General features: G+C 37.0%; 11 protein-coding genes across 11 annotated transcripts; 6 read left to right on the top strand and 5 right to left on the bottom strand.

The window, feature by feature from the left end:
* Window positions 1-85: 85 nt before the first annotated feature.
* RHIMIDRAFT_96423 (RNA-binding domain-containing protein) lies at window positions 86-2,368 on the bottom strand. Its single transcript, XM_023615936.1, has 7 exons — window positions 2,093-2,368; window positions 1,761-1,855; window positions 1,594-1,698; window positions 1,338-1,472; window positions 1,143-1,285; window positions 494-1,091; window positions 86-437 (listed from the first exon to the last, which is right to left on the bottom strand). Exons 1-7 carry the CDS (start codon window positions 2,334-2,336, stop codon window positions 222-224), a joined length of 1,536 nt encoding a protein of 511 aa, XP_023461313.1. The 5' UTR covers window positions 2,337-2,368; the 3' UTR covers window positions 86-221.
* Window positions 2,369-2,689: 321 nt separating this feature from the next.
* On the top strand, window positions 2,690-3,562 carry RHIMIDRAFT_209045 (Aph-1; the record flags this gene model as incomplete). The annotated part of the gene is made up of 4 exons (XM_023607106.1): window positions 2,690-2,802; window positions 2,856-3,064; window positions 3,114-3,379; window positions 3,431-3,562. The coding sequence occupies 4 exons, from the start codon at window positions 2,690-2,692 to the stop codon at window positions 3,560-3,562; spliced, it is 720 nt and encodes a 239-aa protein (XP_023461312.1).
* On the bottom strand, window positions 3,559-5,009 carry RHIMIDRAFT_242417 (uncharacterized protein; the record flags this gene model as incomplete). The annotated part of the gene is made up of 6 exons (XM_023609776.1): window positions 3,559-3,706; window positions 3,758-3,893; window positions 3,945-4,021; window positions 4,071-4,205; window positions 4,269-4,837; window positions 4,890-5,009. 6 exons carry the CDS (start codon window positions 5,007-5,009, stop codon window positions 3,559-3,561), a joined length of 1,185 nt encoding a protein of 394 aa, XP_023461311.1.
* A 170-nt stretch (window positions 5,010-5,179) lies between these two features.
* On the top strand, window positions 5,180-5,653 carry RHIMIDRAFT_242416 (uncharacterized protein; the record flags this gene model as incomplete). Its single annotated transcript, XM_023609775.1, has 1 exon — window positions 5,180-5,653. One exon carries the CDS (start codon window positions 5,180-5,182, stop codon window positions 5,651-5,653), a length of 474 nt encoding a protein of 157 aa, XP_023461310.1.
* Window positions 5,654-5,767: 114 nt separating this feature from the next.
* RHIMIDRAFT_242415 (uncharacterized protein) lies at window positions 5,768-7,035 on the top strand (the record flags this gene model as incomplete). Its single annotated transcript, XM_023609774.1, has 5 exons — window positions 5,768-5,954; window positions 6,010-6,169; window positions 6,217-6,445; window positions 6,498-6,635; window positions 6,682-7,035. The coding sequence occupies 5 exons, from the start codon at window positions 5,768-5,770 to the stop codon at window positions 7,033-7,035; spliced, it is 1,068 nt and encodes a 355-aa protein (XP_023461309.1).
* Window positions 7,036-7,239: 204 nt separating this feature from the next.
* RHIMIDRAFT_209099 (PCI-domain-containing protein) lies at window positions 7,240-8,141 on the top strand (the record flags this gene model as incomplete). The annotated part of the gene is made up of 3 exons (XM_023607113.1): window positions 7,240-7,407; window positions 7,459-7,626; window positions 7,680-8,141. The coding sequence occupies 3 exons, from the start codon at window positions 7,240-7,242 to the stop codon at window positions 8,139-8,141; spliced, it is 798 nt and encodes a 265-aa protein (XP_023461308.1).
* A 37-nt stretch (window positions 8,142-8,178) lies between these two features.
* RHIMIDRAFT_96380 (S-adenosyl-L-methionine-dependent methyltransferase) lies at window positions 8,179-9,548 on the bottom strand. The gene is made up of 4 exons (XM_023615935.1): window positions 9,108-9,548; window positions 8,817-9,055; window positions 8,463-8,761; window positions 8,179-8,412 (listed from the first exon to the last, which is right to left on the bottom strand). Exons 1-4 carry the CDS (start codon window positions 9,318-9,320, stop codon window positions 8,216-8,218), a joined length of 948 nt encoding a protein of 315 aa, XP_023461307.1. The 5' UTR covers window positions 9,321-9,548; the 3' UTR covers window positions 8,179-8,215.
* Window positions 9,549-9,596: 48 nt separating this feature from the next.
* Window positions 9,597-10,139, bottom strand: RHIMIDRAFT_295737 (uncharacterized protein). Its single transcript, XM_023614209.1, has 3 exons — window positions 10,092-10,139; window positions 9,911-10,033; window positions 9,597-9,864 (listed from the first exon to the last, which is right to left on the bottom strand). The coding sequence occupies exons 1-3, from the start codon at window positions 10,107-10,109 to the stop codon at window positions 9,769-9,771; spliced, it is 237 nt and encodes a 78-aa protein (XP_023461306.1). The 5' UTR covers window positions 10,110-10,139; the 3' UTR covers window positions 9,597-9,768.
* Window positions 10,140-10,899: 760 nt separating this feature from the next.
* On the top strand, window positions 10,900-12,726 carry RHIMIDRAFT_96348 (IMP dehydrogenase). The gene is made up of 3 exons (XM_023615934.1): window positions 10,900-11,235; window positions 11,290-11,476; window positions 11,536-12,726. Exons 1-3 carry the CDS (start codon window positions 10,966-10,968, stop codon window positions 12,663-12,665), a joined length of 1,587 nt encoding a protein of 528 aa, XP_023461305.1. The 5' UTR covers window positions 10,900-10,965; the 3' UTR covers window positions 12,666-12,726.
* Window positions 12,727-12,826: 100 nt separating this feature from the next.
* Window positions 12,827-14,625, bottom strand: RHIMIDRAFT_209044 (T-complex protein 1 epsilon subunit; the record flags this gene model as incomplete). Its single annotated transcript, XM_023607105.1, has 4 exons — window positions 12,827-13,919; window positions 13,971-14,169; window positions 14,220-14,445; window positions 14,503-14,625. 4 exons carry the CDS (start codon window positions 14,623-14,625, stop codon window positions 12,827-12,829), a joined length of 1,641 nt encoding a protein of 546 aa, XP_023461304.1.
* Window positions 14,626-16,934: 2,309 nt separating this feature from the next.
* RHIMIDRAFT_274095 (uncharacterized protein) lies at window positions 16,935-17,400 on the top strand. Its single transcript, XM_023612436.1, has one exon. The coding sequence runs from the start codon at window positions 17,003-17,005 to the stop codon at window positions 17,225-17,227; it is 225 nt and encodes a 74-aa protein (XP_023461303.1). The 5' UTR covers window positions 16,935-17,002; the 3' UTR covers window positions 17,228-17,400.
* Window positions 17,401-17,751: the final 351 nt, after the last annotated feature.

Here is a 17,751-nt window from a genome sequence, read left to right as displayed (position 1 = left end):
GCTACTATTTTTAAACTATACGTCATTTACTTTGGAACAGCCAAGACAATAAATGACCTTTTCCTCTTTTTTTTCTCTGTTATTTCCTGGCTTCATTTAGGTTTTTGCCATAAATGGTTCAGTGTTTATTTAAATAAAAAAAGTGCTGTTTTGAATAACGAGTTTTGCAGGAAAATGAAAGAAAAAAAAAAAAATAAAGAAACACACATACAGCCTCTTTCTTATTGATTTTGAGATTGTTGTTGTTGTTGTTGAAGTATTTGTGCCAACTTGGATAAGGCAGTAGCAGCATCCATACCAGGAATGGGGGCAGCAGCGACTAACGGTTGCTGTTGAGCTTGCTGTGAATAAAGTGAATATTGAACATCTTGAAGGGCTGGCTGCGTTTGTTGATGCATATGAGGATGCTGTTGTTGCTGCTGAGCAGCTGCTTGAGACTAGGATATATTGAGAATGTGGGAGATACGATTCAGTATGGTTTATAATAACTTACCAATAGACCCAACAATTGGTGGACTTGACTTGCTTGATCATCTGTACTGGAAGTATTAGTACTGGCTGCAGCACTAGCAGGAGTTATTGGTGGTTGAACATAGGGTTGCTGAAGTAACTGAGGCTGTTGCTGTGCAACAGAAATAGGTGAACCACTCAAGCTAGGATAACCACTCTGCTGGGTAGCCAACATGGATAAGATTTGTTGCGCCTTTTGTGCCTGTTCTAATCTCTGGCTTAATTCAAGAGGTAATCCCTGAGTAGTGTATGTTATAGGAGGGATAGAACTGGCGGCGGTTGAAGGTGTAGGAGGGATGGGTGAAGCTTGCATGGGTACATGATGAACTGGAGCGGAGGAACTAGTATAGTGGCGATCGTAACTATCACGACGATGTCTAACGACCCTATCTCTATCTCTTTCTTTTTCCCTCTCTTTTCTATCCAACCTTTCTCTTTTACCAGCATTGATGCGCTCCTTATACGGATGGTCCCAGAAGAATGCAACGTCCCAACGACCTCCTTTGTATTCTTTATCAATAGTACCATCGTAAGCAGCAACACAAGCTCTTGAATCAAAAAACTCAATCAGCCGTTGGTTTCTGACAATGAAATGAGAAAGAATGGTATTAAGAATTTCGTCCACAGTGTACCTGTCGTAATTCTGGGCAAGATGCGCCTTCTTAAAGTTAGGTATACGAATGGCCTTAACTTCACCGAATTGTGAAAAGTACTGATGCAGCTCATTGTCATCTAAAGGTGAAGATGAATTTTTCAGAGTATAGAGAAGAGTGCCCTGTGAGGAAGGAATGTTAAGATCATGCTGGTTGATTGATATAAACACATACCTGATTCTTAGTTCTGTCACATTTAGCTTTCTCTTCCTCTTCTTTTGGCAAAGAATAGTGAACGTCAATCTGTCTGTCACGTAAGATGACACCTTGCATATTGTTCTTTGCTGATTCTGCGCAGCGAACATCGTACTATATATATAAATAGTGAGTGGTCAAAGAAAATAAAGAAATGTTTAACGAGAGATAGAGGTTATATATATATAGAGAGAGACACAGAGATATAGATAGAGCTAATAAAAAGATGGCTTACATAAGTTATAAAGATCATGCCTCTGTTTTCGATCAGATTGAAGACATCTTTGACTTCACCAAACTTTTCAAATAAATTACGGATTTCACTCTCAGTGATGCCATACTACAGTACAATTAACAACTATCGTCCTCATACAGTTGGGCGCATAAATATGTCTATATTACCTGAACATTTCTTACAAACAGTGTTCTACATGGTCTCTCACGGGCAACTCTTGACTCAATATGAGGGGGTAAACGAGACTTATCATCATCATAGCCTAAATCAGTTCAATTATAACAAGAGAGAGAGCTCAGTTATTATGCCTTTTCTTTTTCTCACACACGCACACACACGCACACACACAAAAAAGCGCACATAGTGTGATGCATATTGATGCTCTCTAATTTTTTTTTTCCTTTTTTTCTTTCTCTCTCTCTATCCGCTCACACGCCGCACACTGCACACACATACTGCACTTTTTTTTTGTGTTTATAAAATTATGTGATTAGCTTACCAAATCTGTCGTCTTGATACTCATTCTTTTTAGAATTACGATTAGGACGATTCTTATTGTAAGGTGGTCTACTGTCATATCTCTCACGTCTTCCTCCTCCTCCTCCTCCTCGGTTATCTCTTATAGGACCACCACCATTGCCGCCATTATTTCTATTACGACCATAATCATCACGACGTTGATTAGAAATAGGTGAGGCTGTAGTGTCTGTATCAGTAGTGTCATAAGGTTCCATTTGAAACATATTTAAGATCTCTCAACAAAAAGTTATTTGAGTGGAAAGAAAGAAAAGAGAAAAGAAAAAAAAAAATGTGAAATGGAATTGTTTACGTATAAATTAAAAATTTTAAACAGTCATATTTTGCATTAGGCTTTTTTCTAAATACTAACATGTCTGAAACAAGGATGATGGGAGTACCAAAGAGACATATTTAAAAGGAGGGAGGGGTTTAGGGCTTAGACTAGGGAATGTACGCGAGTGAATAGATGATAAAGGTTGGAAACAAAACCTATATCAAATATGTGTGTCAATTCAAAATTAGACAATTGAGTCCCCGTTTTGTCTCTTTTTTTTTTTTTTTTTTTTCTTTGTTATCAATGAGCCTATTGTCTTTCTTTGGTTGTCTCTTTTTGGCTTATGGTCCCATCTTGTCCATCTTTATATTATTTATAGCTCCTACTGCACAATATGTCCTATTAACTGTGGCAAGGTAAAGAAGCATTCGCGCGTCACGTCGAATTACTTTGTCTTAATTGTCTTTAGTGCCTTCTTTTGTTTAATTGCTTTATTACTGTCAAGTGTCATTTGGTATGCATCCAGGACAAACTATTACATAAGCATACTTTATAGTATAGTCATACAAGAAATATGTCGATATTGTTTTTATTTGTTACAAAGACGAGCAGAACACGGGTTAAACAGTATATCAGCCAATCCAATGTTCCCATTCAACAAACATATATTCTCTTTTGGTAATATTGAATACTTTTCTAATCTAAACTAATACAAACAATCCCGCAGTATTTGGATATGGATACGCCTTGACGAGTGCATTGGTTGGATACATCTCTCTCTTGGTTGAATCGATTGGACCTGGTGTCCTGATGTGTGAGAGTTGTCCTCAGGCTACCCTGTATTTTATATCTGCCATCACGACAAGCTTATTTTCACTTTTACATATTGGTTGGATGATGATTTCATTTGAAGGATACAGTGAACTACCAAAACCAAGAGGATACTGCAAAATCCTCTGGGTCATCCTATCCCATTATGGTGCTTCCTTTGCAGTAAGATATCACAATTAGCATATACAATATAAAACTCATGGAACACCTTAGACAACCCTGAATTCTTCTACAACAGTCAAATACGGATGCATATACTCAATCTTTATTTGTTTATTCATCATTTTAATTTCTTCATCCATCATCATTCTCTCACTCAAATCCAAGTTTAAACTCTTACATTAATCAAGATCGATATCGTCAGGATGCTGTGATGAATGTTGCTGTTCTCTTAAACGTTCTTCATTATTTCCTTGCTGTCCTTGTTCTCTATTGTTTAGATCGCTTTGTTGACTATGCTCTTGTTGATCAGGCAAAACAGAGTGACGACTAGATAAGGTTTAGAAAAAAAAAAAAAAAGATCCAGCAAGAATGGCTTACCAGACTGGGCATGTACTATTGAGTTTTAACCATGGCTTGATACAATCATCATGAAATATATGTTCACAAGGAAGCTGAATGACTTGTTCAGTTGCTTCAAATGCATCTTTACATACAGCGCAATCTGCTTCTTGACCTATAAAATCATAAGTTGAGCTCTAATTATCCTACATGACGTTTTCATTACTTTTTTCTTTTTCTGTTAACCCTCTTTTTGGCAGCGTCTCAATCACTTGCTCAGGTGCAGGTGGTGGCGCTGATCCTCTATATAATAGTGTTAATATACATCTTCTCCTATTTCTCTCTTTCATACCCTCCTGCTTGCTCCATCAGTTGCGTAATGATGTTATCAAAGGCTGTTCTACTGAACACATAATCATTTGGATTGCCGACTATTTCCTCTCCCAAAGCACCACCTGTCATGGCTGTGATGAATTGAAGGATGCTACTGTATGAGCAAAGCGAGTTTAATTTCATTATCTATATAAGTAAATAAATATGCATTATATACCTGGCAACGTTTCCTCGGGTATCATTATTGTTATTGTTCTGTTCATCTCCTTGTTGAGACTGTTGTTGCTGTTCTTGGTTATTACTGTTGTTTGGAGAGAACGGTTGAAAGCGAATACTACCGTTGACCATATTGCCATAAAAGACGATGGGTCGACTACCACTACCACTACCACTTTCATTATTGCCAGTTGCTGTCTGAGGGTTATCCGTAGTACTTTCTTGACTGTTTTCATTATTGTTATTATTATTGTTGGTGTTATTACTTTCGGTGTGAGCTTGGTTCATCAAGTTGGCTAGTAATGCCTGTACGATATTATTTATGCTTGGCTCTGGTTGTTCCTGTTGTTCATTGCTTGCTTCATTTCTGGGAGTAAAGAACTGATAAATGTCATCACCTACTTCACCTCGATTGCCATGTGAAATCGAAAACAGTTGAGCTGATCCTCCGTCAGGTAAAAATATTTGTCTTCGAAATGTTCTAGTAGAGGTGTTGCCTGCGTCAGATTCGTCGTTATGTTGGTGGTTATCACCCGACAAAAATTCTCGAGGATCGTCGTCAGCTTGTAACTGCCGCGCAGACGAATTAAACGATGCATATACATTGTATATTTTTACTTACTTCTTCTATGAATTGTTCATTGCACTGCTGGCAAGTAGGGTCAGGCGCCATGTAAATAGGAACCTCAGTATTGCAGATATGACACCAGTACCTAGTTGGTTGACGTGCTTCTGTACTCATTGTTGATTACAAAAAAAAAAAAAAAAAAAAAGAAAAAGAGAGAAGGAAATGAGTTGACGTGACTTTTTTAGTGTAGAATGGTTTGGATTGTAATTTTATACAGAGAGAGAATAATTCCATGATCCTTTATTGTTCCCTTTATCCTTTCTTTCTTTCTTTCTTTCTTAGAAATGACATTTACTTATTTAAACCATCACCGTCTTCTTTGTTTATGCCTGACTGTGTTTATCATTTTGTTGTCTTTGATAAATTATAGCTCAAAATCAAAACCAATCTATATCCATGAACAAGACTCACGCTTGCTTGTATCTCAAGCCATTCTTGATCGTCGTCTTATATCCACTCTGGTTGCATCACAAGCTTCTATTTTTTGTCCTCTATTTATCATGTTGATACCTCCATCACAGACAATTTCTATCACAGAAAAGATTTGTCAGGTATTTATGCCGCTCGGATTAGCAGCCAGTTGGATCTTTGCCATCCTGTTTGACTTGAAGACTATGACGGATGATTGCTGTGTGTTCATGTTGGCACATGGATTAAAGTATATAATCAGTTTACTGTTTATTATTGAATCATGTCTCATGTTTATCAATCCACAAGTACCTATAGAACTTGTTCCAGAGGCACAAGAGAAAGCATAAAATATGCAAATTTTACCATTTTTGGCTCTTATTGATCCTACCCAAAAATAAAACTAATAGACACATTCCTTTTTCTTTTGATTTCTTCCCTTTTCATTTATTTAATTATTCTTGATGTCGCTTGTGCACCATTATAAACATTGGACACTCTTTCTCTATCATGCATTACGTGCACCTACAATCCAGATTTATATGAAATCACCATCTATTGTCGCAGGTCAAGATATTTCAGGCACGGTCGTCATTCAACATTACCAGAGTACAATCTTTGGTGTCACTGTCAACGTGATAGGAAAGGAAGGTAAAAGGGGAATGATTGGTATACAAAGAAAATATTCATATATATTAAAATGTAGTCAACAAACAGAGTCGCGTCTTTCTCAAGGACACCATTCTTCAATTGGATTCTATTGATATGGAACACAAATTGACGCTGCCATTCAACTACAGGCTGTCGGATCTATTGAGTGGTACCTATGCGCATAAAAGGGGTTCCATTCAGTACTACATTCAATGGTAACAATTTATATTTATGTGTGACTAGGCTAATTTTTTTTTTAAAGTGAGCTTTGGTATACACGTTTGGGTAGCATAGAGAGAGTGAGAGTAAAGAAACGATTTGAGCTGTATTCAAACATGAGCCATTACATGAATGTGGATAAACCTATATCTTTTTCATCCGCACATCCTGACGTGTCTATTGACTTTTATATGCCTCGTACTGTCTGGATAACAGACAATACACCTATTTATATACATTTGACCATTCAAAACAACACACTAGACCACAGTGTAAGTTTTTATTTTTACGTTATTCTATTTATTCAACTACATCTACATTTAGATTAATGAAATTAAACTGAGACTAGTCAAACGATTTAAGCAAAATAAAGAAGTTATTGCAACTAGTTCAAGTTTAGGATGGTGGCAACCTTTAGAACCAGAGCAACAAGATACTATCCTGATGACAATCCAACCACCTGTAAGTAATAAGAATTCTACTTACAATCAACTCATCTTTTGCATAGGCAAATGAATTTACCATCTCACAACAAGGAAGTATGGCCGTCTCTTTTGAAGTACAAGCATTTACACGCTCTCAAAGATTCAAAAAAGACGTCATGTTGGCTAACATACCTGTTATTCTTGTCCATCCTATGTCATCCACAACATTTTCACCACCGCTTCTTCAAGTACCTCAGATAGCCTTTCCACCTAGCATACGGTACTATCCTCATAAAACTCTTTTAGGCAAGATGAAAAAGAGTATATCCAGTTGGATTCACAAATCACCTTCGATCTCATCTTATGCTTCTACTGCTACTACAAGTACTGCTCGAAACGTGGCAAGCTTTGCTATGGAAAAAGTAGAGATTCCTTAAACAAAAAGAGATGTGTACATTGAATGGATAAAGGGGTTATTTTTTGTAGAAATAAAATATTAAAGTCTACTCTTTCAATATTTGTGTGTGGACAGATCCAGATATTGTGACTGTTTTATGATTGCTCTATGCGCACCCTCCTATGGAACGGTTTTACGAATGCGCATAATTCTGTCTCTCTCTTTCTCTTTCTCTTAAAAGAAAATGAATGAAGCCAATCTTAATTTATCCACAAAACAAAAGCTTGAACCTTTTCTTTTATTATCAAAGTCAGCCAAAGGTATAGCCTGCTGTCAGCTCATAATGGACGCTTTAAATGCGCCCGGTGTTTTTGTATTCACCGAGCTTTATGAATCACCCAACATTGTTCAAGTAAGTAATTATGCACTTTTAAAATCAGGTGCTAAGGTTTTTTTTTTGTAGGCCTCACAATTACCCCAAGTGATACCCTACTACCAGCTTTTACGCATCTTCCTCTATGGCACATTTAAAGAATATCAACAACAAAAACATAATTTACCAACATTATCAACAACACAGATAAAAAAGCTTAGACAGTTAACCCTTGTTTCTCTTTCAGAACACACACAGGTATAAATGATACCCGCTATTTACAAAGAAATAACTGATGTTTGTATGTATAGACATTGGACTATGCCTTTTTATTAAATGAACTAAATATAGCCACAGTTCGAGAACTGGAGGATTTGATTATGGATGCCATGTATGATGGTCTCTTGACAGGTAAATTAGATCAACGCCAACAACAACTTTTGGTGACCAAGGCGATCGGACGTGATGTGAGACCAGAGCAGCTAGACGAAATGATGGAGACATTGGGTGCATGGTCAGCACAGACAGCCAGGACACTTGCCCATCTAGATGCTAATATAGCCCATCTGCAGGAGACAGTTCAGACAAATCAGCAGGCCAAACTTGACTTTAATCGACAGATAGAAGATATTAGGAAGGAATGTAGAGAGAGCAGTCATAGCTTGTCGAATGAAGTTCTTCAAGAAGATGGCAGATCGTCAAGAAAAGCAAGGGACGCGTATAATATTCGAAAGAGGTATGCTGATCCTTTTCTAACCCGATGCATGTGTTAACGTTAAGAGAATAGTAGAGGGCCAAAGCGATTTTTGGCGGAAAAGTTAAACCAATTCTAAAATTTATTTTAATATCAATAAACCGGTTTCTTGGCCATCCAACAGTTGACTCTTGTAAATGATTGATATTCTTCAAATTCATCGCATACTTCACCTACTGCGACGTCATAATCCACAGATGACATGCCCCATCGTTGCATATATTCGTTCTTTTTGTTCTTCAAGAATGCCTTTTGAATATCTTTATTCATAAAACCAAATTGCTTTTGATCTAATAAAAATATATCAATAAAATAAGCCAAAGTCATTCTTTTTGCTTACCTGATTCAGTTGGCCATTCACCAATTGGTATGTCTATTGTTATCAATTCTATGTCTATAAAACCTATTTGAGATAAGGCGTCTTGTAATGTCGATAACTCCCAGTCGATCTTTGTTTGGTTAAATTGTTCCTTGTAGAAAGCATGGAGTGCTTGCAGGACAGGGCCCGGATTATGATGTAAAGGGTCTTGTTCGATCAATTCTAATGACCCACCTGGCTTGAGGACACGAAACATTTCTGAAAAGACATGTATCCAATGATCTTTTTGCAGACAGGTGACCATGTTTCTTTGAAATAAGCTGACATCATAGGTAATTATTATAAGGCACATTTTTCTTTTAAAAGGAAACTTACAAGTCCACTGAATCTGGCTCTATTGGCCAAGTTTCAATGATATTAGCCCGATAGAAAGTTTGATTTGATAACTGAATGTCAGGTAATTTAAGATCTAAACCAATCACCTGAGCATCAGGGTACTGCGTCGCCATTTCTAGTACCCAAATGCCATTTCCTATTCCTGATTCTACAATTCGCTTAGGCGAGTCTAATAAGGTACGTGTGTTGCCTTTGCGTACGTTTTTTAATAAATAATGCTAAAGCTCAAGTGTTACCGACTTGTGTAAGCCTTTTTTTTTGTGTATTTACTTGTCTCTGTTCTCTATCGTGTTCCTTAATATCTTCTTCTTTTTTCATTATAGATGCAATACTTTGTTTTCGCTTAGCAAAGAATTCTGTGATAGACGACCTTCGACTACTTGCAATTGAACCAATATTGGTCGAAATAGACGTCGATGATTTTATCACTGCGTCTTGTTTCTTTTTATTCTGTATATTAATTTTACTTGACTGGTTACCCATTTATGTAAAAGAAAAAAAAGAGGAGAAAGAAGGAAAAAGGACAAAAGGAAGGTTGGACAATTGTCAAGACGCCCTGTTACACAGAATGGAAATTAAACTGTGTCTCTCCAGTTTTTTTTTAATCATTTCACTGAATCTTGCAGGTTGAGGTTCAATGTCCTCTCTAACGGTCACAGATGGTCTGTCCAACTGAAACATAATGCTTATAGAATAGGACACAACAATAGTATTCTTTGCTCATGTCAAGAAAGAAAGAAAAAAAAAAACATTATATAACTGCTTTGCTTTTTATGCAAATTTATTTTTAGTTTAGTGTAAGGTTGCTTCAACATCAGCCAACATATTTTATTCCGCTCAGCGCAGATGCACCTGTAAAATTCAGTTTTTGTCTTTATTCTCCATCATTTCCGGAGAATGATGATTGGTTACATCTACTTATTGTCTTTTACTATTCCGTCTTTTTTATACATTTTAATGATTTGTGTTTCAATAAAGGTGGTAAAGGAGGTATTTCATAATGTGGGTTGGGTGGATACCACGGCCTCTATGGAAACGTGAGTCAATTTCAACCATAAATGATTCAACATTACCTTGGTAATTTGTTTTGAAAGGTCAAGTGGACGAAGATCCCATCGAACAGGTGGATCTGGACTCAGATAGGCGCTGCCTAGGATGTTTGGTATTTCATAAAATCCAGGTGGTTTCCATGTATTCTTTATGTCCCATCGTTAGTTTCCGTATGTTTGCACATTTTTATATGATAGGCCTTACTTTGCTATTATAATGCATCTTTTTAATAAATAAATAAATAAATAAAAAAGAGAGAGAAAAGGAGAGAGAGAGAATAAATTCTGTTTATTTCACTCGAAAATAAAGTTATGTCAAAATTTAAGGGGGAGGCAAAACAAATAGAAATGTGGGCGCAAGAGAAAAAAGAAAAACGTCAGACTTTTCTTCCTCGTGTGTGTTGATTCATTTTACTTCATGATTATCAGAAGTACCTGTCTATTGTCATCATATATTTTCTCTTCTCTCTTTCCCTTAATTATATCTCTCAAAACTAATTTAAACTGTCATGGTAATCTAGTTGTTGTTTATAATCATTGCTTTACTTGCCATCTTAAACCACAAACATGTACACTTTCGACATAAACACAAAGAATATACTTCTTGGTTACTTTTTTTAAAAGGTACAATAATAATAGAGAGGGTTCAAGTAAGGAATGTAAAGCTCATCCTAAGATCATTGAATAACTTGAAAAAAAAAAAAAAATAAAAATCAATTGCTTATTTTTATCGATCTGTGTTTAAATTTGATCATCAATCTAAAAAAGGGCATATGCATATCCAAACACAAAAACATCCTTGATTAAATACAAGCATATATTCATATTGAGCTGCTTACATCATCCGTCATATTTAGAATGGAGGAGCCTTTCCTTTTGTTTTTACAAGTTGAAAAGATATACAAAATGGCAATCTTGTGTAAGCCAAAGAGTCACATCTGTTTCACCAAAAATTTTTTTTTAAAAGTCACGAATTGAAAAAGTATAAAAGGATCTCGTTCTTTCACCCTTTGTTAGAAGGGGGGGTAATAATCCCCCCTTTTTTTTTATATCAATAAAACCTCCTTCACTCAAAAAAAATGTCTACTTTTCTTGATTGTTCTACTGCAAATGCTGTCTTGAAGGAATATGGTCGTAATGATGGCCTTTCCGTTGAAGCTTTGATGGATGAGCAACTCAGTGGTGGCTTGACTTATAATGATTTCTTGATCTTGCCTGGTTTTATTGATTTCTCTGCTGATAAGGCTTCTTTGGAATCAAAAATCACAAAGAATATCACCTTGAAGACTCCTTTCCTTTCCTCTCCTATGGATACCGTTACTGAAGCCGAGATGGCTATTTCCATGGCCGTAAGTCTTTTTTATTTATATTTCATGCAGCGTAATGTAACACATGACACATAGTTGATGGGTGGTATTGGTATTATTCATCACAACTGCTCCGCCGAAGAGCAAGCCAAGATGGTTCGTACCGTCAAGAAATTCGAAAATGGTTTCATCACTGACCCCGTCGTCTTGTCTGCTGACCACACTGTTGCCGATGTTAAGGCTATCAAGGCCAAATCTGGTTTCTGTGGTGTTCCCATTACAGGTATGTTTGTGTGTGTGTGCATGTGTACGTGGGGAAAAAAAGTATTAACTATAAAAAAGAAAACGGCAAATTGCACAGCAAATTACTTGGTATCGTTACTGCTCGTGATATTCAATTCCACAAGGATGACACTACTCCCTTGAGAGATGTAATGACAACTGACCTCGTTGTTGGCCGTGAAGGCATTACTTTGAAGGAAGCCAACGAAATCCTTTGCTCTTCCAAGAAGGGCAAGCTCCCTATTGTCAATGCTGATGGTGCTCTCGTTGCCCTTTTGGCTCGCTCTGACTTGCTCAAGAACCAAAACTATCCTAATGCTTCCAAGGGCTCCAAATCAAAGCAACTCTTGGTTGGTGCCGCCATTGGTACTCGTCCTGATGACAAGGATCGTTTGACTCTCTTGGTCGAGGCTGGTCTCGATGTCGTCGTCTTGGATTCTTCTCAAGGTAACTCCATCTATCAAATCGACATGATTCGCTGGATCAAGCAAAACTACCCCAAGTTGGACGTTATCGCCGGTAATGTTGTCACTCGTGAACAGGCTGCCAACTTGATCGAAGCTGGTGCTGATGGTCTTCGTATCGGTATGGGCTCTGGCTCAATCTGTATTACACAAGAAGTTATGGCCTGTGGTCGTCCTCAGGCTACTGCTGTCTACCGTGTGTCTGAATTCGCTCGCAAATTTGGTGTGCCTACTATTGCTGATGGTGGTATCGCTAACGTCGGTCACATCATCAAGGCTCTCGCCTTGGGTGCAAGTGCTGTCATGATGGGTAGTCTCTTGGCCGGTACAACCGAAACTCCTGGTGAATACTTTTATCACGACGGTCAACGTTTGAAGCACTACCGTGGTATGGGCTCCATTGACGCTATGAGCCAAAAGAGTGCTACCGGCAAGGACGGTAATGCTGCCACCAAACGCTACTTTTCTGAAGGTGATGCCGTCAAGGTTGCTCAAGGTGTTGTTGGTAAGGTCGTCGACAAGGGCTCTGCTCGTAAATTCATGCAATACCTCATCACTGGTGTTCAACACTCTTTACAAGACATTGGTTGTCACAGCGTGAATGAAATGAAGGACAAGGTCTTTGCTGGTCAGGTTCGTTTTGAAAAGAGAACTGCTGCTGCCCAGATGGAAGGTGGTGTTCACGGTCTTCATTCTTTTGAAAAGAAATTGTACAGTACTAATTAAGCACAATCCTTGTAATATAAAAAGCATCAATAAATGATAATGCATGTCTTCATTTCACATATATTCTTGTCTTTTTTTATTTGCTTTGCACAACACACAAAAGAGAAATAAGAGAGGAAGCAGAGAAGAGGGTAAATTAAGGAGAAAAATGCTTAAAAATTTTACATAGCTTCAGTAGTGGTAATAACATCATCAATCTTTAAGATCATCTTGACTAATTGAGTAGCCAACAAGAATTGTTGGCGCTTTGAGATGAGAGGATCATAAACGTATTGCTCCTTCATGTCATTTGATCCCTTGTACAGACAGTCGACACCCAACTGATGGTTACCTGTTGTGGCTTGTTGAGCCTTGACTTCAGCTAAAGTCTCGATAGGTGGTAAACCAGAGTTTTCGGCGAGAGCTAATGGTGTAGCATCTAAAGCATCGGCAAAGGCACGCATGGCATACTGTTCGATAGTAGAGATCTCATCAGCTACCTTGGAAATGGCCAAAGAACAGCTAATTTCGGCAGCACCGCCACCATAGACAACGCGATTATCGCGCACCAAGTTTCTGACGGCACACATGGCATCATGGAGGGATCGCTTGGCTTCATCAATGATCATCTTGTTGCCACCGCGGACAAAGACAGTGACAGCACGGGTATTTGCACATTCTTCAATAACCAGCATTCTATCCTTAGTCGTACCAAATGTCAATTCACGTACAACACCAGCATGGCCTAGCTTTTCGGGTGCAAGGTCTTCAAAACGAGGTACGATGCGACCATTAGTGGCGATAGCAATCAATTCAATTTCGGGGCCTCCTACCCAACGGACAGCAGGTAATTGGTTCTGTAAGAGTAAGTGATTGGCTTCGTCATCAAAGCCCCATTGACAGACGACCATGTTGGCACCAGAGTCTTTGACTTGCTTGATCATGTGTTCAAACTTTTCCCTTTCATAATTCTTGAGCTTTTCGTATTCTTCTACACTTGTAATATCAAGCTTGTGCTTAGTCTTGGGTCTAGGAGGTTCAAAGGCACAAGTTAGAATAGCAATCTTGGCATCATGGACTTCACGAGGCATTTGAGGGTGAGACATGTCTTTGTCAACGACAACACCACGAACAAGGAGGGTATCTTCCAATGATCCACCTAACTTGCCGTCTACTTTGATCAATTCAAAATCAACATCCTTTCTTTCAAGATCGGCAACGGACAGAACTGCATTCACAGCAATATCGGCAAACTGCTCGTGGCACTTGGATACACTAGAAGAAATTGTAAGTATCATTTCTTTTGCTCTCTTTCCATCAACTTACATCTTACTGCCCAAACTGGTCATTGCCGTCTTTTTCAAGTTGCCGAGATTCTCTTTACTGAATTCAATCGTGTCTGAGATTTTGTCCAGATGCTCAACAGCAACATTACAAGCACGTTCAAAGCCATCAGCGATACGAATTGGGTGAATACCGCGGTCCAAAAGCTGTTCACACTGTTCCAAAAGAGATCCAGCCAATACTATATAAGATAAGACTACATTGCACATACACACCAAGCAAGTTACTTACCAACAACACCAGTTGTACCATCACCAATTTCATCATCTTGACTCTTTGAAAGTTGAACGAGTAACTTTGCAATTTGATGTTCAACTGCCATTTGATCCAAAATAGTAGCACCATCATTAGTTACTGTGATATCACCATCAGGAGATATCAATATCTTATCCAAGCCTCTGGGTCCAAGTGACGACTTGATAATGTTGGTTACAGCTTTAGCAGCTAAAATATGAGACTAACAAGAACAGATGATTAATAAATATAACACGTGTATGATGTGTTTTTATTTTACTCGAATAGCATCTAATCCGTGTAATCTTGACTTTTGCTGTCCTTCACGAACAATAATAAAAGGTCTACCGTATTCATCAGTTGCGTACACAGCAGAGTTGGGATCAATTCTTGCAGAAGCCATCTTAAAAAGTGCAAAGGGAGGAAAGAGGAAAGAAGGGGGGAAAGAGTTTAAGCTTAAAAAATTTGCACGTTAATTTGAAGGAGTCTGAGTTTAGATTTATGATTCTATTACTTTCTTCATTCATTTGGGGATTTTTTTTTTTTTTTTCTTTAGACATCAAAGAAAATCAGACCCAATAAAATGAGCTTTTCTTGATGAGTACCAAATGTTAGTATTGTTATCATTTTAGTTGAACAAGTTGGACACTTAACAACAACTATCTTATGGCAATTATAGCCACTGTAACAGCAATCAGGCTCAAGAATATTCCATTCAAATAAGCCAAACTCAATTAGCCACTTTGTCTGCAATGACGGACCATTCCCCTAAAAACATCCTTCCTAAATGTGAGGTCTACTGTTTCACTTACAAAAGCAATTGCAAAAATCGCAATTGAAGATAGAGTCTAATTCAACTGGGTAACACTTTAAGAATTTGATGGATAAAACACAGAAGAAGATACGTTTGGGTAGATTCAAGGTACGCTGTTAAACATTTGTGAGCTTTACGTTTAATCAAACGCTGATCACTCTGTGAGATTGCTGCTGAGGAAGATTTGAAGATGAAATGAAGTAAGAGCTTCCGTTTATATGTCACTAAAATAGTAGAGAAATGGATATCGTTTTATCTTACCTTAAGCACCTTTCTTGATTATTGAGATGTTGAATTATTAATAGCGTAATTTTGAGCCTGTAAAAAGCATTTAATGAAGCGAAAAATCAATGTAAAGATAATTAACTAAGTAGATAAAAATTTGATTTATAAGGTGTTTATTCAAGCTTACCAGGCTGACTAGGCAGCAAATATGTATCGTCCAAGTTATGCAACTGCTACTCCCATCTTGCATAATCTTTCGCTTTACTTATTACATGCATCTTTGAACAGCTACTTCAGTGACCATAAAGTATCGTGCTTGGGTAATTTGCAGATAACCTTTCGAATACGTACGCCTTTTGGTTTGCAAGCATCAATAAAAAGTATCTTGAGAAAGTGTTGCTTATTCTAGTAAAGGCATAACTTTGATTGCTTATGGTTTTATTATTGTTTCTAATATAGTTGATAGGAGCTGAAACACAGGTAAAGTAAAAGAGGAGAGAGTAAATCGAGATGGTTATTTCTACCACCTTTCCCCTTTCTCCAATCTTTATATTTGATGATAATATATCAATTTAAATGAACAAACTTTATTAAATAATCCAGCAGTTAATTTATTTTCAAATGCGTCTATCTTAATAAAAAAGTATGCAATATGCATGCTGCAAACTTATGAAAGATGAATGAAACAGTTAATATTGACAACAGAACGTGTGTATTGAAGGTACCTTTTTATTGGAGTACGTTCAAAAGAAATAAAAGGCCTCACCCTGCCAGGTAGTCATTCTGTTTTCGCAGCTTGTCATGAAAAAATGATATAGAAAACAAGGAATACCCAATACTACCTTGGCTCATAACTTACACAATGAAGCTTCCTTTAAATGTTTGATAACTCTTTTTTAATACTTCCTTAGTATCATGTAATATTGTAGTGAAATTAAAGAATCTTTGTTGAATAATTACCAAGGCGTGACATTATATTAACATTTGGCTCTATTTAAATTGTTTTTTCGTTTATAATACAGCATTTGAATCTTTTGGATAATGGCAGAAACAGACGTAGTCTATCACTATCTTCCTTAACCTAAGTAATGCAAGTTCACGATGATAAAGTCAATGCCTGGTTAGGCTAACAGATTTGATTAAGTCTAAAATGAAAAGCTATAACTCGTAAAAGTGAATTAGATCATAAATTTTATCTCCTTTTTATTTTTGACATTGCAAATACAATTTTATTTGTTGCGCCCAGCAACATATGAATTACCCCTTAAACGTCAGCATTTTTCATTTAAACGCTTTCTTGATTAAATTACTGTTATCCAAATGAATTTTCCTCTACAGATTAAGAAGACGTTTTAGAAATAAATATGCACTGGAATACATTCACTAAAATAGAAAGCACTTTCAAGTATATTTGTTATGCAAGAAAGGGGAAAAGGAGTTCAAAAATGTAAGCAAAGAGAAGAATGTCTGCATTTTAAGGTGATGAGCATGTTTTATTTTATTTCTTACTCCTTTATATCATTTTATCACCAAAGAATATATAGATAGATAGGAAATGATAAATGTGGTAAGGATAAATACGGGAGTTAAAATTATTCTCATAAGAGCCGATAAACAAAAAAATATAAAAATACATTCTTTTTTCTTTTTCTTTATACTTTTTATTCTCCCTTAAATACTCATGGCTTTCAAGACCCTTTTTGGTTAATGTAAGTTTTTTAAACTTACTCACCACAGGATAATGACTGTATGGCCAATGATAACTTCGCAAATGCCCTTCTATAAGGTTCTGCACATCTCTGTATGGATGACCTCTGAAGTCTTTGCCACTGACGAACGATTCTTGAAGGAGTACTTTATAGTGACTAGTAGCTGGTTATCTGCGAGTATGGCTAGTGGCCGGTTTGCTAATTACTCCAGACAGTTGGCTGATGCTGTAGGGATAAAAATAATTAGCAAATCATAGTTAAGTCTCAGTCTATGGCCTAGTGTCTTGACTGGTAGGGCTAAGAGAAAACTTCATTCTATGGATTTGATCAACCTGGATGAACACCACTAGCAGCAATCACGGGCTTCTTTTTATTGGGCTATAGCGGTTTTGCCGACGTTTTTTTCTTCTCTCTTTTTTTTTAGGACCACTTTTTTAGGTAAATCATTATGTTTTTTTTTTTATAAATAAATGAATAAATAAATATTACTTTAAATTGCATAATAAATCCTTTATGCTGACTTGAGTAACTTATTACTTGACTACATCTCTTTTATATTCATTCTTGATAATCATATACGAAGCACATACTTGGATAGGTTATTTCTATTCATTGTCAACTACCATAGCCGTTATGACATATATAACAAGGGTTTTCCCCCACATAGTGTGTTATGTAATGGTTTAAATGACACAAGGCAAAGGCGAAAGAAGTACTCTTTGAGACTAATTTTTATTCTGAGATAAAGGCAGAAGGAACATACAATTAAATAAAGGATCTA

Source organism: Rhizopus microsporus (assembly GCF_002708625.1).
Source record: "Rhizopus microsporus ATCC 52813 unplaced genomic scaffold scaffold_32, whole genome shotgun sequence".
Lineage (NCBI taxonomy): Eukaryota > Fungi > Mucoromycota > Mucoromycetes > Mucorales > Rhizopodaceae > Rhizopus > Rhizopus microsporus.
Note: the sequence above shows the minus strand (reverse complement) of the source record. Positions and strands in the feature narration are given on the sequence as shown.